Consider the following 15,352-nt stretch of genomic DNA (forward strand, 5'->3'; position numbering starts at 1 on the left):
AAAAACAAATACAACCATCCATATTTTCTAATTGTACCACATACAATGTCTGTATGATAACATCATGCCTCTACTTTCAGTCTACAGATGCTGATGGTTTTAGAGGCACTGGTTCCTTGTTATTTACAGAAGCTGAAAAGTAACAGTCAGGCCCTGGAGTCAGCATCTGTAGCCAGAGATGAGATTGCAGCCATAGCCGCTCTGGCTACATCTCTGCAGGCGTTGCTCTATAGTGTAGAAACGCTGACACGGTTTGTTCCTCTTTCCCTTTTTCTACACAGCTTCACACATGACACATCCTTCCTCTGCACTTCACAGTCATGGCTTCATGATGTCCTGTTAACTTGTGTGTGTCTGTCCTCTTTGTGATCCTTTGAAAGTTTCTAATCATAGTTTCTGTGTCCGGAGAAACTGGAGAAAACTAAGACCCTGGTTTTTTTTCAGCCTGACCTATTTTTTTCTACATCTTAGTCATGTTGATATTTGTTTCCAGTTTTGACCTTAGCTTGCCTAATTTTTTTTATGCATTATCATTATCTATAATCATTATATTTTAAAAAAGCATATGAGAGACATCATAAAAACCTCCATCAATTGTAGATGCCATTGTATTTAAAAAAAATACTTTTTGCAATGCTTTATTTGTTGTTTAATGGCTTGAGTAGTGATTGTAGCAGTGGTATTCATTTTGATGGTTTCCCAGACCTATGACTGCACCTCAGATGAGTCGCTGCGATCAGGGCCATAAAGGAGGAACTACTGCCAACCACACAATGTCTGGAGGAGCAAATACCAGGTGAGGGCTGTTCTCAGAGTGCAGTACGGTCAGCCCTCCATGATTGTGAGCGTTATAGCCACTGTGGATGTGAAAAAGTCACAAGTATCTCAGGGCCCCATAATCAATACACAAAAAAGGAAAGCAATACACTGTACAGCAACAGGATGTTTCATAATGTTTATAAGGGAGGCGATGTTAAATGGGCGAATGTGGAGGGCCGACTGTATTATTACACACTTTGATACATTATACCTACTTAACCAAATAAAGTTTAGGTTAATAGGTTGAAGTTGTAAAAAAAAAATATGAACAACCTACACACAGAGATAACCTTCACCTGCTGGAGGAAGGACAGGGCATGCCCCGGGAGGAGCTGGATGAGCGTATAGCCCGCGAGGAGTTCCGCCGGCCTCGTGAGTCGCTACTCAACATTTGCACTGAGTTCTACAAACACTGTGGCCCACGACTGAAGATCCTGCAGAATGTGGCTGGAGAACCGAGAGTCACTGCTCTAGAGCTTCTGGATATAAAGTCTCATATGAGGTATGAGCAAGAGTGAAGAATTACAGCAAGAGAGCAAGAATGAAAGTGTCTTCTCCATGTTCTATACATTTAAAAACCTTTTTGTTCCTGATTTAAACAAGCTTTTATAACATTTTGCTATATAGATTTAGTCCATCTTGTGTACTTAGATATATTTGATTGCTAAATTTTTTGGTTTTTTTACCAAACATTGTTTAAGTGGAGATTTCATATTGTAAAATTGCAAAGGTCTAACTAACTACAGTAGCTCACTCAGATAGCTAGTGGCTTATCTCTCTTCTGCAGGTTGGATAACATGCTATGAAATGCCTTTATAGTCATGGGTTTTGACTCATGTTACTTTTCGGAGCTTTGTCATGCTGTTTGCATGCGATGCTGAATCATTTAAAGCTGAAAATATAATTAGCCAGCACATCTGTTTCAGGTATTGGTGCTGCTGACTCAGCGTTTGCCACATAAATTTAAGAAAAAATTAAATAAATAAGTCAATACAATACACACACATATATATATATATATATTTTAACACACACACACACACACACACACACACACACACACACACACACACACACACACACACACAGCAGCTTATATACATTTGATTGAAATGTCGTTCCCTCAGGACCATGGGGCAACACAACAGTACAGTGTAAAGTGGTTACAAGTGACAGTGTGAGGAGCGAAAAAAAATTAATAAATACACAAGACAACAGATAAGTTTAGATACATTTGCATACACTTGTCTCATAATTGACTTAAAGTCTGTATTGAAGTTTATTTCAAAAAAGAGAAACACAAGAAATTGTTAAATGTCAATGTTAAAAAGAAAACTAAAAAAAAAAAGAGATGTTACAGAGAACTGTGTTCTCAGCTACAACTACTGTAATTAGAATGCATGTAATGTGCTTTTTTCCAGCCCTCGAGAGCAGAATTAGAAATACAAATGCCCAATTAGAATCAAGTTAATGTGATAGGTTATGATCTGATATTTAGGCTGGCAGAGATTGCCCATTCGCTCCTGAAGCTGGCCCCATATGACACTCTGACCATGGAAAGTCGCGGCTTGCGCCGATACGTCACGGAAATGCTGCCCATCACCGACTGGTCATCAGAAGCAGTGCGGCCGGCTCTGATCCTCATTCTCAAGCGCCTGGACCGCATGTTCAACAAGATCCACAAGATGCCCACGCTCAGGTGCGCCCGCCCACAGGCTCTGTACTCCAGGTCTGTCCACTTCTCCTTAGTCGCCGTTTCTGTCTGTTTCTGCCTCCCTCCCTTCCTCCATCGCATCTCTTTGAGATGTGACGCTCAGCGTTGTCATCGTGTTTTGGTGCTGTGCGCTTCGTCTGTGCCCACAGCTTTCTCTGTAAGGTCTTGGTGTGTTTGAGTGTGTGTACTTTGTGCATAGGTGTGTATGAGGTAAGTCAGCGTGACTGATTTTTGCTAATTTAATATCCAAAAAATATAGAAAAAAAGTCATAGCAGACCTACTGATTCATGGCAACATCAAAAGAGCTTCTGAAGAACAAGCTATCACTTTCTTTCTTTTAGGTCTTCTACAAAAACACATTCCTTTTTTCTATCCTATTACCTTTTGCCATGTGGTCAAGGTCTGTGTACTTTTGCATTTTTTTATTATTCCATTTTTAAGCCAAATAGTTAAATATGTGCTTTTATTATTTGTAAAAAAATATAATATATATATATATATATATATATATATATATATATATATATATATATATATATATATATATATATAATAAAAACAAATATGTAATCACTATGTTAATTGTTCCTTTTTCAAAATATGTAATATGGAAATTTAATAGTATGTCTTTTGTCTATGTTTGTTAAATGAATGTGCTGAAATCATAAAATTATCCAAAATATCGCAATATATTAAAATAATAAAAAATATTGATTATACTCATTTTAAATGAAGATACATGTCAGTAATTTAGGCCTGTAAACATGTGGAGATTTTAGTTTTTGCAAAAACATATTTTCCCTTGAACCATATTCTGGTTTCTCTGAAGATAAGTTAATTATCACAAGAAAGATACAAGATCAAGATCACTTTTTGTCATGATGTTTAACTAATGAACAATGAATGTTTATTGTAGATAAGGGCATTCTTATTACTGAATTCAGACAGTGGTTTACCTGAAAATACCTGCTGTTTTATAGTTCTGAGCTCCCAAGCTTCGATCCTGCACACGGGTTATTGTGTTTGACTATGTTTTTTAAAAGTTTTCATTTTAGGTTCAGAAACATACACTATATTGCCAAAAGTATTGTTTCTCTTGACCTTTCTTGCTATACGTGGTTCTTTTCCAAACTGTTACCACAAAGCTGGAGGCACTCAATTGTACAGGACGTCTTTAGATGCACTTTAATAAAATTTTGCATTCACTTGAACTTGGAAACCCAAACCTGTTCCAGCATGGCATAAAGTGAGCTCCTTGAAGATTTGGTTTACATGCTTTAGAGAAAGTGGCCATGAGTGATCTGCTATAGAGCTCTGATCTTATACCTCAACACCTTTGGAATGAATTGGAACACTGACTGCACCCCAGGTCTCCTCACCTACATCACCACCTGCATAATACCCTTGCGGCTGATTAACCTAAAAATCCATAAACACACTCCAAAATCCAGTGGAAAAACTTTCCAGAAGAGTAAAGGGATTTATAAGAGCAAATTGGGACTAAATGTTGAATGCATTGCTCAAAAATCAAATACCGTACTTATGAGCAGGTGACCCAATACTACAATATAGTGTAGTTATCTAGCACTATATTTGTCAAGATAGAATCCTTTTCCTGAGAAGCCGACTCAGAAATCTGTAAACCATTGTGGCCACTTTAGTGATTTAAAATATATTACTGCAGAATTGCCATAATACTTATAAATGACATTGTGCCACTGGTCACAATAATATAATGTTAGTATGCTACTGTTTTTAGATGTTTTAAAAAACCATTTTTTCTTATAATGTAATGTTTTTCTTAATAATCTCACAAAATAAAATCCTCACAGTCTTGTGTGCTTCAGTAAACATGCTATCATAAATAACCTGTCATTTAAAATGATAAAATCATATCACATACTTTGTTTTTATGGTTAAAAAAAAAACTTTTCCATAAATGTGACTTCAGATGTAAAAAAATAAAAAATAATTTTAATTGAATGAATGCAAAAGTACACGGACATGTCAATTTTCACAGCTGAACTAAAAATAAAACTTTTTTGTTTAATGAGTCATTTAATAAATGATTAAGTATACAGAAAATTTTTTCGACAATAACATTATGCAGTCAATTACCAAACAAGAACCAAAGGTACATGAACTGTCAGAGTAAAATCTGATTATTATAGATTTTGTGGTCTAATATTTGTCTTTCATATGTGTTCTACTGAAACACTGTTGTTTGTGGGGTTTTTCCTAGACGACAGGTGGAATGGGAAGCAGCCAGCAGTCTGATCGAAGGGATTTGTCTGACTCTTCATCGCCAGCCGATAATTTCATTTCTCCCCCACCTGCGCTCTCTCATTAACGTCTGCGTCAACCTGGTAAGCATCACTGAGCTTGGACACACTGTATTTTGGAAGACTGGACACCTGGTAATGGTGTGAAGTACAAAATAAATATATATCAGATGTATTATTAGGTTAAACTGGATAAACCTTTGGCTTCTCACATTCAGTGAGTGTGCTTAGGAAAAACTAAATGCATGATGACCCCTGAATACTTTAAGTTTTGTGTTTATGTGTTTAGGTGATGGGTGTGGTTGGACCTTCAAGTGTAGCAGATGGACTGCCATTGTTGCACCTAAGCCCTTACCTCTCGCCTCCTCTACCATTCAGCACAGCCGTGGTTCGCTTAGTGGCCATGCAGATACAAGTAATGGATTTTATGTGCTTTTAGCTCTGCACACAAATCATTTAGAGAAGAGCCTGTATTCAATTTCAGTTGTTTTTTTTCTCTTATTCACAGGCTTTGAAAGATGACTTCCCACTCAGTCAGGTGATCTCACCCTTTACCAATCAGGAGAGACGAGAGGGCATGCTGCTTAATCTTCTAATTCCATTTGTGCTGACTGTTGGCTCAGGAAGCAAAGGTCAGTGTTGAAAATAGACCATCTCTAACAAAATAGCGGTTCTATATTTTTTTAAAATAATGTGTTAATCTTAATTAACCATTGAAATATATACATCAAAATCACTTCTTATACACAGGGATACTCTTTTATTATTTGTAACTATCATTTCCCAAATATAATATCTGTAAATAAATAAAAAAATTTAAGGATATTTTAAAGCCTTTTTTTTACAGTATTAATTTCCTTCCTTTTTTTTTTTAGCTGATATGAAGTGATTTTTCTCTCACCTTGCCATTACATATTTTAATCACATTATTAGGATCTCATGACAATTCATGTAAACATATAATGAATTGCAAATATCCAAGATTGTGGGAAAAGTAACAATTACAGTAGATCAGGCTTATTATGTTTTTTTCTTTTTTGCATTTTTATTTTATTTTGAAATTATTATAATTCTTTAAATTTTCAAATTGTTTTTTTTTTTTCCCCAGTCAGTTTTAACAGTGCAAAAACAGTTTAGATTTAATCCTACTTTTAGTTTTCATTTTTAGAATCATTAAGTTTATAACATCTACAACAGTGGAACCCGGTTATGTCGATGTCTTAGGGGGTCGCCAAAAAGCATCGAGATAACCGATGATCGAGATAAACGAAAATCAAAATGGCGACAGTATATTAACGTGCTTGAAATTTCTTTATGTACATGATGTGCGTTAATAAATGAGAATGTGCATGCATGTGTTTTTGGAGGGGTTTTTACACAACAGCGTTGCTGCGATTTGTTTGATGAAGTCATGTTATAAAAATACATACAGTACATGTTCGTTAACTGTCAGGAATCCACCTGCCACGCCCCCTTCGGCCCCCTTCAGCGTGTCAGGTGCTTTCTCGGCCGCTTTCTCTGAAGCTCCCGGCTTCAATCGCGCACATATGGTGCTCGTTTATCATCATCACCAGCTCCTATTTAAACTTCCACACTCTCACTGTCCGTTATTGGTGGTATATGTTGGTTCACGGCAGTCGTTGTTATCGCTCATGCGTATCCCGGTACGTGTCTTCCCACCGGCACTCTCTCACCGGCTGCTCTTTTCTTCCCAAAGCGCACTTTGAACCGGTGTTCATTCTCTGCTTTTGCTGCTCATCCCACGGTCTCCTGTGTGCTGTTCAGCTCCGCGCTTCTACTTTCGCCTCCCGTTCATCGCATAACATTTAACAACACAATGCATATGTGCACTAACTAACAGCAGAGATTCACCAGTATACAATACAACACCTGTAGCAGCTGTAAGGTTTGATTTTTCCGCCACTTCCGCGAGTTCTTCTGCGGCTGCACCGAGATAACCGACGTTAAATGGCAAATTTTTCCCCCCTTGTGCTCAAAATATCAGGGTTCGGCGACATAAAAAAAGTCGACATAACCGATAAAAAATGCTTAGAAAAAGCGAGAATTTGGCGGTTCCACTTAAAAAACGTCAACTTAATAGGGTTGTCGAGGTAACCGAGGGCGAGATAACCGGGTTCCACTGTATATGTTTTAAACATTAATATTAACAAAGTAAAATAAAGGTCGGTAGACAAGATAATCTCAAATCTCATGGTACAAAAATCACTCAGTGTTGCCTAAAAAGTGTGTTTTTGCAATATCTGTCAGCTCAAAATACTATTAAATTGTATTTATATACACTATATTAAATTTAACAATTAAAAAAAAACACTTTTGCAATATAACCAGTTTAACAGAAATAACCATTTAAAATCGACGTTTTATTCTTCAAAATTCTATTTATTTTTTATGTGTTTTAGGTGGACATTAACTTTTTAATAGTTTTCTATATGGATATATTTTTGTTTCTGTTAATGAGAATGCTTCTTAGAAATCCACCTTACATTTGTTCAAATTCTGCGTCTGAATGACTATAAATAAAGACAATTAAGCAAATAATGTATTATCCTTTTGAAAAAAAAGATCTGTCTAAGGCTTACTGAGGGTTACATTTTTGTGTGTTTGTGCTACAGACAGTCCTCAGATTGAGCAGGCGGAGGTTTTCCTGCTCCTGCAGACGGTCATCAACATCCTGCTGCCTCCGCGCATCATCAGCACATCTCGCAGTAAAAACTTTGTTTTAGACGCATCTCCGGCACACTGCTCCACCCCCGGAGACGCAGGCAAGGACCTCCGCCGTGAGGGACTGGCCGAGTCTACCAGCCAAGCCGCTTATCTAGGTACACATTCAAATCCCTAATACTATTTGTAAATACTTAAATATACTGAAACATTTTTTTTATAGATAAATGCATACATGTATGCACACTCACACAAGGCATGAACATTTACACACGTACACACTGTCATATACACACACACCAGTTATATAGAAAATAAATGTAACTGGATGTTGGACATGCTCTACACACAGCTCTGAAGGTGGTGCTGGTGTGCTTCGAGAGGCAGCTGGGTAATCAGTGGTACAGACTGAGTCTGCAGGTGAAGGAGATGGCTCTGCGCAAAGTGGGCGGTCTTGCTTTCTGGGATTTCATCGACTTCATAGTACGCACTCGAATCCCCATCTTCGTGCTCCTGCGGCCCTTTATTCAGTGCAAGGTAATCGAAATCTAAAAACTGACTTCTTTATTACTTCTTCCAAAATACACAGCTGCCAATGTAATCCTCATCTTATTAAGAAAAAAGAAGTCCAGGAAGATAAAAGGGGTAGTAATGTAACCATGCTTAGTCATGTTCACAACATGTGTAGTTGCTCATTATAGCCATTGTGAGAAAATCCAGTTTCTGACCCCAAGGAAACATTGTGAGTGTCGTAATGCTGAAGTTCGATTTTCCTCTCATGTTCATCAGCTGCTAACTCAGCCGGCAGAGTCTCAGGAGGAGATTACAGCCCGGCATCACATCGCCGACCAGCTGGAGAGGCGCTTCATCCCACGCTCACTCTGCAAGAGCTCGCTGTTCGCCGAGTTCAACAACGAGCTCAAGATCCTGAAGGAGGCCGTGCACAGTGGCTCGGGTGAGCATGCCTTTGCTGTTAGCGCTCTCATTCAAGTTGAAGTCAAATAATTGCACTTGAGAAAAAACTGTAGTAACCAGAGAAGCATTAGATTTGCAGGCTAACTGGATGTTATTATGTCCTTAGTATTTACCTAGATATTAACTTATAATTATATAAATATTAATATAAATATATTAAATACTGTTCTAGAAAGAGTTCAGCAGTAGGAATTTGTTGTAAATTACACGGAAATATCAGAATTACCAGAAATACCACATTATTATTATTTTATTAACTGTAACCAATAACTGTATGTAATGAATTGTTGTTTCTCCCATTATACCACAGCAGTTTGCCAATAAATAATATATATAATATATAATATAATACAGTATAATCTTGTGATTCTAATTGCAGTGAGAATCGCTGACTGAGCCGTGCTGCAACAGAAAATCTGCTGATTCATCAAAATCATCATTTTCAGAGAATAGAAAATGCAAAAAAAGTAATTACACATTGCTTTATCCTTGTTTCAGCATACCAAGGAAAGACGTCCATCAGCACAGTTGGCACCTCCACATCGGCCTACCGGCTGAGCCTGGCCACCATGTCCCGCTCAAACACAGGCACAGGGACAGTGTGGGAACAGGACAGCCAGCCGTCTCGCCAGCCCTCACAGGACACACTCAGTCGCACTGACGAGGACGAGGAGGAAAGTAAAGCCAACCCTCTTCCATCTCCAGTTTACATTTTACAGAGAAGTAATATTTGATCATTGAACATTTTTTAAACTGCTCACTAATACAAAATCCCACAATTTTTTTTTTCTTCCTGATAATTTTTTATAACCAAAGGAGCTGCTTTGAGATGCAATACAATATTAATGAAGAAACACATGTTTCGTTTGAGTTGAATTTAATTTATGTGCTTATTTAGCAATTAAACTTGTAGGGCACTTGTGGAGTTTGTGTATCTGGTTATGCATTTTGCTTCCTCCTCCTGTTTCTTTCCAGATGACTCCATAAGCATTCCCAGTGTGGTAAGTGAGCATGAAGCTTTCTTACCCAGCTTAATTACACAACGCCGTTTCTCCAGCCATGCCACAGGCTCCGCCTCTGGACAGCCAGAGCCAGGACTAAGCACTATGCTGCCCAGTCACAGGTAAACTTCCCTACTGATTTCTGCTGCCAACAATAACACAAACTGTGTAGCAAAAAAAAAAAAAAAAAAACTATTTCCTTCATAGATGCCCCACTTTTTGCTGGAGGTCACCACATTTTACCTTTAAATGATGTACATGATTTAACCATATCTTTCCTTTTAAAGAGAAGGCTGAACATCAGCTGTGACTTGAATGCGTCTCCAGTCTTTCCCCTAACCTTGTTTCCTTCCCATTCTGCAGTGAACCCAATGTGCTAGATGAGTCCGGGGGGCTGCTGGAGGAGGGTACCCTGTCACGGTACAGTGTCACAGCCCTGTCTGTGCAGTGTCTCACTGTGTGTGTGCCGGGGCTGGGCCTGCCTCTCCCTACTCATTACATTCACTGACTCTATTGGACAGCTTTCCCTCTCCTTTTGTATTTTTTTCCCTTTGTCTCACTGTCCTCTAATTGGTTTTGTTCTTTCTCTCTGGTATGGACACTAATACTAAATGTCACTACTTTATTGTCACTCTGTGGTACTCATGTCATTTCCAGTGAGCCTCATGGTGCCATGGTGTCCATTCATGTTTCAGGCTTCTTTCCACTGCTCAAATTGGAGTTCCTTTCTGGAGTGCCAATCTCTGGGGCTGAAGAGTCTGGTCTGGCATGTGCAAATCAAAAAATAATACAATTTGCTGGTATATTATAGTTTAGTAGAAAATATTATCATATATAAAGAATTTTATATATATATATATATATATATATATATATATATATATATATATATATATATATATATATATATATATATATATATATATATAAAAATAAACATTTAGAGAGTGTGAGAGAGATTTACAAAATGTTTACAAAAATTTAAATCCTCGAAACGATGCCAACACCAGCTCCTCTAAATCCCCTAATGGTGTTGTGAATGACATTGCAGGTTTCTAATCTGCAATTCATGTGTCACGATTTTGTCTTTGTCACCGTGTTTGATTAACGATGGACCCTGGACTGTGTGTGTGTGTGTGTGTGTGTGTGTGTGTGTGTGTGTGTGTGTGTGTGTGTGTGTGTGTGTGTGTGTGTGTGTTTGTGTTTGTAGAATGGACACAATTCCTCTTAATTCTCCGGTGTTTATGGAGGATTTGATAGGGATCGTGTTCAGCCCTTTTTAACCCCTTTCGCTCACACATTGCACTACGGATTTTTCTACAGGGTTGCGAGTGTCCAGAGTGAGCCGGGCCATCACAATCTCTTACTTCAACCACCACTTGGTCGAAAAAGAGGTCTGAGGCAGGTAAAAGGATCCTAGCAATTTAATGCAATCTGGCAGCTTTATAGTCCCAATGTTTATTAATGTTGCCAGGAATGAAAAGGTCCCAAATAAGTAAATTGAAACAACATAAAGAAATACTGAATAGCTTTTTTTTTTAGCTCAGCTGGACAGGCATATCGTTGTTGCACTTTCTCCAAGACTAAACGAGAGAGTGGATTTGATGGGGGGGAGGTTTTTGTTTTTGTTTTTAAAGCTTCGTCGACCTTTACTGACCATCCCACGGATGCAAGATGAATGTCGTGGGCGGCAGGGAGCCAGACTCTCAACCACTCGCAGAAGCATTCAGCCTAAAAACAAAGCAGCAGATAGAGGTGAGTATGTACAAAAGTTTGTGGACACCTGGCCATAGGATTCATATGTGCTTTTTGAGAATCCTATTTCAAATTTAGTCACCATTTGCGGTTATAATCTCCATTCTTCTTGGAAGATATTCTACTAGGTTTTGGAGTGTGTGGAGATTTGTGCGTATTCAGGAACAATGGTGTTAGTAAAGTTGGGTGCTGGTGTAGGTTGAGGAGGCCTAGGGTGCAGTCAGAGTCCCAAATCACCCCAAAGTTATCTTTCACACTGACCCATGTACACCATATCTTCATGGAGCTGGTTTTGTGCACAGGGGCATTGTCATGCTGGAACAGGTTTGGGTCTCCAGCTTTGTAACAGTTTGAGGAAATATCACATATGGCTGGAAAAGTCAGGTGTCTCACTCACTTACTCACTCACTCACTCTTAATTACTATTAAAAACTAATTAGACATTCAGCTGTATTTCTTTTGCAAGAAGCCCATCTATTTTAAACGTTAGTTTGAGCAAGCTGAAGACGGCAGGTTGTTTGGAAAATCCTAACACAGATGGGAAGCTTGGAGGAGGTTTAATTTTGCTAAAGAGTTTAACAGAGATACTTCACTGATTAGCTATTAGCTGTGAGCCACAAACACAAAACCAATCTGGGCAACCTAATGTCTAATCAAATGCTTATGCTGCTCTGATATTTCCTCCTTCAGCACATAATGACCAGAAGAGGTCAGTCACCTTCACAGAATCCCAAGAAGCTTCTGGAAAGTCTCCTTCTACTACACCCACAGCCAGCTCTGCTCTACTGGGAGCAACTGGAGCCAGAAGACCCAGCCACTCACCTACACCTTCTCTTGCCTCTGAGACTCCATCACCCTCCATCAGAGCTGAGCAGCACCTCCCAGCACACCCACAGGTGGACTTTCATTTTTTTCTATTTAACAATGATTGAAAGTGTGCCACAAATACAAAGATTTTTTAATTTGCTGAAGGAGTTTTTTTTTTTCCAAGGAACTGATATAAGATCATTGAAGGTATTCAGCAGTAGCTACACAGTTCATATGAACACCTAAATTTTGGGAAGGACCTTTAGAAAATCTCTTTCGAAAGAGGCCAATCAACATAGGAATCGAACAAGTGACAGATGTGTAGGTGTTACCCTCCTGTCTTTGCCCCCTTTCCCACATTGATAACATTTGGGCCGATGTGTTCATTTCAAAAGTGTCCTTATTTGCTGTCAAAGTTAATTGAGAAGGTTTTGAGTTTGTAAAACCTTGTGTGTTTTTTTTTTTTTTTTTTTTTACTGTAGCTAGCATTAAAGCTATATATAAATGTATATTATATAGTTAGCATCAATGGTTAGGGGTGTAAAGGTACACATATTTGTAGCGAAGATTTTCGGTACAGGGATTTTGGTTCAGTGCACATGTGTACCAAATGCGATCCTTTTTACGTGAGGAACATTGTTAAAATCTGAGTTCACTTACAGATACATTACATTAAGTGCCGGCCCACAAGTTTAGTCTTACACGGAAATCTCATATCACGTTTTAACTTTGCACTTATTGTCATTAAAGATGAAAGCATCTCGAAAAACTTGGGTTTTCAGCATCAACTTTCCTTAATTTTGATAATGCCATTGTTTTTCACTCACCGATAGTTTTATCTGTTTGTGCATCTGCTGCCTTTAAAACTGCACGTCTGATTGTAGCAACAGTGAGCATTGTAACTGTAGTAACCCTAGTAGCAACCAAACGGCTCTACTGAGCAGACCTTGATGTGCCTGATATAAATCTGATTCTATTAGAAAATTGCATTTTGCATATGTTTATTTCATTATGTGAAAAGGCTTCGCTGTCCGGCTGGACGCATCTTGCAGCCCGGATTTGGACCGGAGTCCACCAGTTGGCCACCCGTCCTTAACCATCCACTCTTCTGTTCTAGGCCTCACCTGTTGCTGAGAAAGAAAAGCAAGACAAGAGCAGTACAAGAAGTAGTCTCTCTCCTACACCATCCTCCACTCCTGCCTCCAGGTCATGCTCCCCCCTCCCTTCCTCTTTCCCCACGCTGAGCACCCCTGTTCGGCTGAACCCGGCTCAGATCCGTGAGAGTCCGGAAGATGAGGAGACGTCTGGGCTTTTGGAAAACACAGACACCACGCTCCACCTGACTGAGGAGCAAGGCACCGAGAACCCTCTCCTTACCTCTCTGCTCATACCTCATTCTCTGTCCCATCTGCCCCTGTCTCCTGTAGATCTGGATTTGGACGAGTCTCATGTCTGAACGGCTCTAAAGCTTTGAACAGTCAGGGCACGTGTCGGTGTGCAAAATTCAGCATCTGGACATTAGAATACACCTTAATTCAGTGGTAGCTGTATTGTAGTGACCAAAGATTAGGAGAGAAAACCTCAGATGAAGATTGAGATGAAACCAGGTTGCCAGATTGACATGGTCCTTTCATTGTGCATATTAGTTAGTGCATAACCAACCTTTAACCACTTTACAACTGTGCATTTTGACCTTTTGTTTGCTTGTCACAAAGGTTTCTGTAAAGGTTAGTTGCTCTGGGGAAATTTAAACTGTGATCGATTTAAAAAATTATATACTAGGGAAAGTAAAAAAGGTTTTGATGAGCAGCTAATGAGTAAATGAAAGCAGTTACCATTTTATGCAGACGCATTAATGACACAAAACAGATGTTTCATTTTGTACTGGCGTTTTGGAATCTGCTTTGTATTTAAGAGGACCTACAGAGAAGTGAAATGAGGTTCTGCAGTGCTCCCATGGTCATATATGAACGTCATAGATCTAACGGAACACATCCTGTACATAAACCCCATTTTTCTTCACATGACAAAGTTGCTGTAGCAGGGAATTGGTGCTAAAGATATTGGCCTTCTGCTCAGAACGTCATGAGTTTAAATCCCAGCCCCAATCAGCTCCCACTCCTGGGCCCTCACCCAAGGCCCTTAACTGCTCAGATATATAAATGAGATAACTGTAATTTGGATAGGTTTTGTAAAAGGAGTGTGCCACATGTCAAATGTAGATGTAAAGGAGTTGAAATATTAATACAGCACTGTGAGTCAACATTTGAGATTACCACAAAAAAATATATATACAGATATATATCTATAAACATGTAGCTCACACATAATTATTCATTATAATTTGTATCCAAAATTATTTTATTTCCATGTGCACAGTACTATGTATGTGATGTAGATTAGCATTCTAAATTATTTGATTGTTAATCAAAGATATTTGCAATAAACTAATCAGGTAGGTTTTCCAGACCTCACACACACATTACATCCTATTAAAAAAAAAGAAGAAAACTTCAACGCAAGACCACGTCTATCCCAGGTTAAGCAGAAGAATTCATGTTACTCCACAATCAACAGGTATATCAGTCTTTCTATTAAATCACATGGAAGTTTATTTCACATTTTGTTTTCTGACAGAATCTGGTCTTATCCTACCAGCAGGTTGTGTACAAGCCCAAGGGGAAAAGGGAAAAAATAATCAATTGTGATGTAGATACACAGTTATATAATCAGTTCTAGAATCAATAAAAAAAAACTGCAGAAGCTTGAGCTAACAAGGTGCCTGTGAGAAAAGAGATTGTCACCATTTGTCAAAATGTCTGCGAGTGCATATACACAGTGTTTTGTGTCTACTGTTTTTGTTTTTATTTTTCCTGTCAGTAAAACTGCTGCTAAATGTTGAGCTTGTGCAATAATAATAAAAATATACAAATCCTACCTTTAAAGCGAAACTACAGCTTTTCTTTCAGAAACGGAGACGCCAGAATCTTTAACGGTAGTAAATAAGAAAATAAGTTCCCCAGACAAAATAAGTTACACTGCCACACCAATCCACCATCTGAGGCACCAGCAAGGCATCAGCAGGTCTTGGACCTATATTAACATATACCCTATATGGACAAAAGTATTAGGACAACTGACTTTTCCAGCCATATGTGGTTCTTCCCCAAACTAATACCACAAAGTTGGAAACACACAGAATGTCTTAGGGTGAGGAAGCATTCAATTTTCCCTTTCCTTGAACTAGGAGATTTGAACATGTTCCAGCTTATCAATACCCCTGTGCACAAAGCCAGCTGCAGGAACATACAGTTTA

General features: G+C 38.6%; 1 protein-coding gene across 13 annotated transcripts in view; it reads left to right on the top strand.

Annotated features, from left to right (window-relative positions):
• The window catches only part of unc80 (unc-80 homolog (C. elegans)), a 53,950-nt gene extending 38,969 nt beyond the window's left edge, over nucleotides 1–14,981 (top strand). For 5 of the 13 annotated variants that reach the window (XM_083531139.1, XM_083531146.1, XM_083531150.1 and 2 more), the window contains 17 exons: nucleotides 81–251; nucleotides 704–796; nucleotides 1,103–1,321; nucleotides 2,318–2,548; nucleotides 4,777–4,900; nucleotides 5,106–5,231; nucleotides 5,325–5,448; nucleotides 7,450–7,656; nucleotides 7,851–8,035; nucleotides 8,288–8,453; nucleotides 8,972–9,196; nucleotides 9,449–9,596; nucleotides 9,838–9,894; nucleotides 10,798–10,879; nucleotides 11,112–11,229; nucleotides 11,920–12,125; nucleotides 13,154–14,981. In XM_083531139.1, coding sequence (XP_083387265.1) covers nucleotides 81–251; nucleotides 704–796; nucleotides 1,103–1,321; nucleotides 2,318–2,548; nucleotides 4,777–4,900; nucleotides 5,106–5,231; nucleotides 5,325–5,448; nucleotides 7,450–7,656; nucleotides 7,851–8,035; nucleotides 8,288–8,453; nucleotides 8,972–9,196; nucleotides 9,449–9,596; nucleotides 9,838–9,894; nucleotides 10,798–10,879; nucleotides 11,112–11,229; nucleotides 11,920–12,125; nucleotides 13,154–13,492 — 2,821 coding nt within the window. In that variant the 3' untranslated portion in view covers nucleotides 13,493–14,981. The remainder of the gene's footprint in view (nucleotides 1–80; nucleotides 252–703; nucleotides 797–1,102; nucleotides 1,322–2,317; nucleotides 2,549–4,776; nucleotides 4,901–5,105; nucleotides 5,232–5,324; nucleotides 5,449–7,449; nucleotides 7,657–7,850; nucleotides 8,036–8,287; nucleotides 8,454–8,971; nucleotides 9,197–9,448; nucleotides 9,597–9,837; nucleotides 9,895–10,797; nucleotides 10,880–11,111; nucleotides 11,230–11,919; nucleotides 12,126–13,153) is intronic. The other 8 variants (XM_083531144.1, XM_083531141.1, XM_083531148.1 and 5 more) reach the window with 3 other exon arrangements.
• Nucleotides 14,982–15,352: the final 371 nt, after the last annotated feature.

Source organism: Silurus aristotelis (assembly GCF_946808225.1).
Source record: "Silurus aristotelis genome assembly, chromosome: 2".
Classification (NCBI taxonomy): Eukaryota; Metazoa; Chordata; class Actinopteri; order Siluriformes; family Siluridae; genus Silurus; species Silurus aristotelis.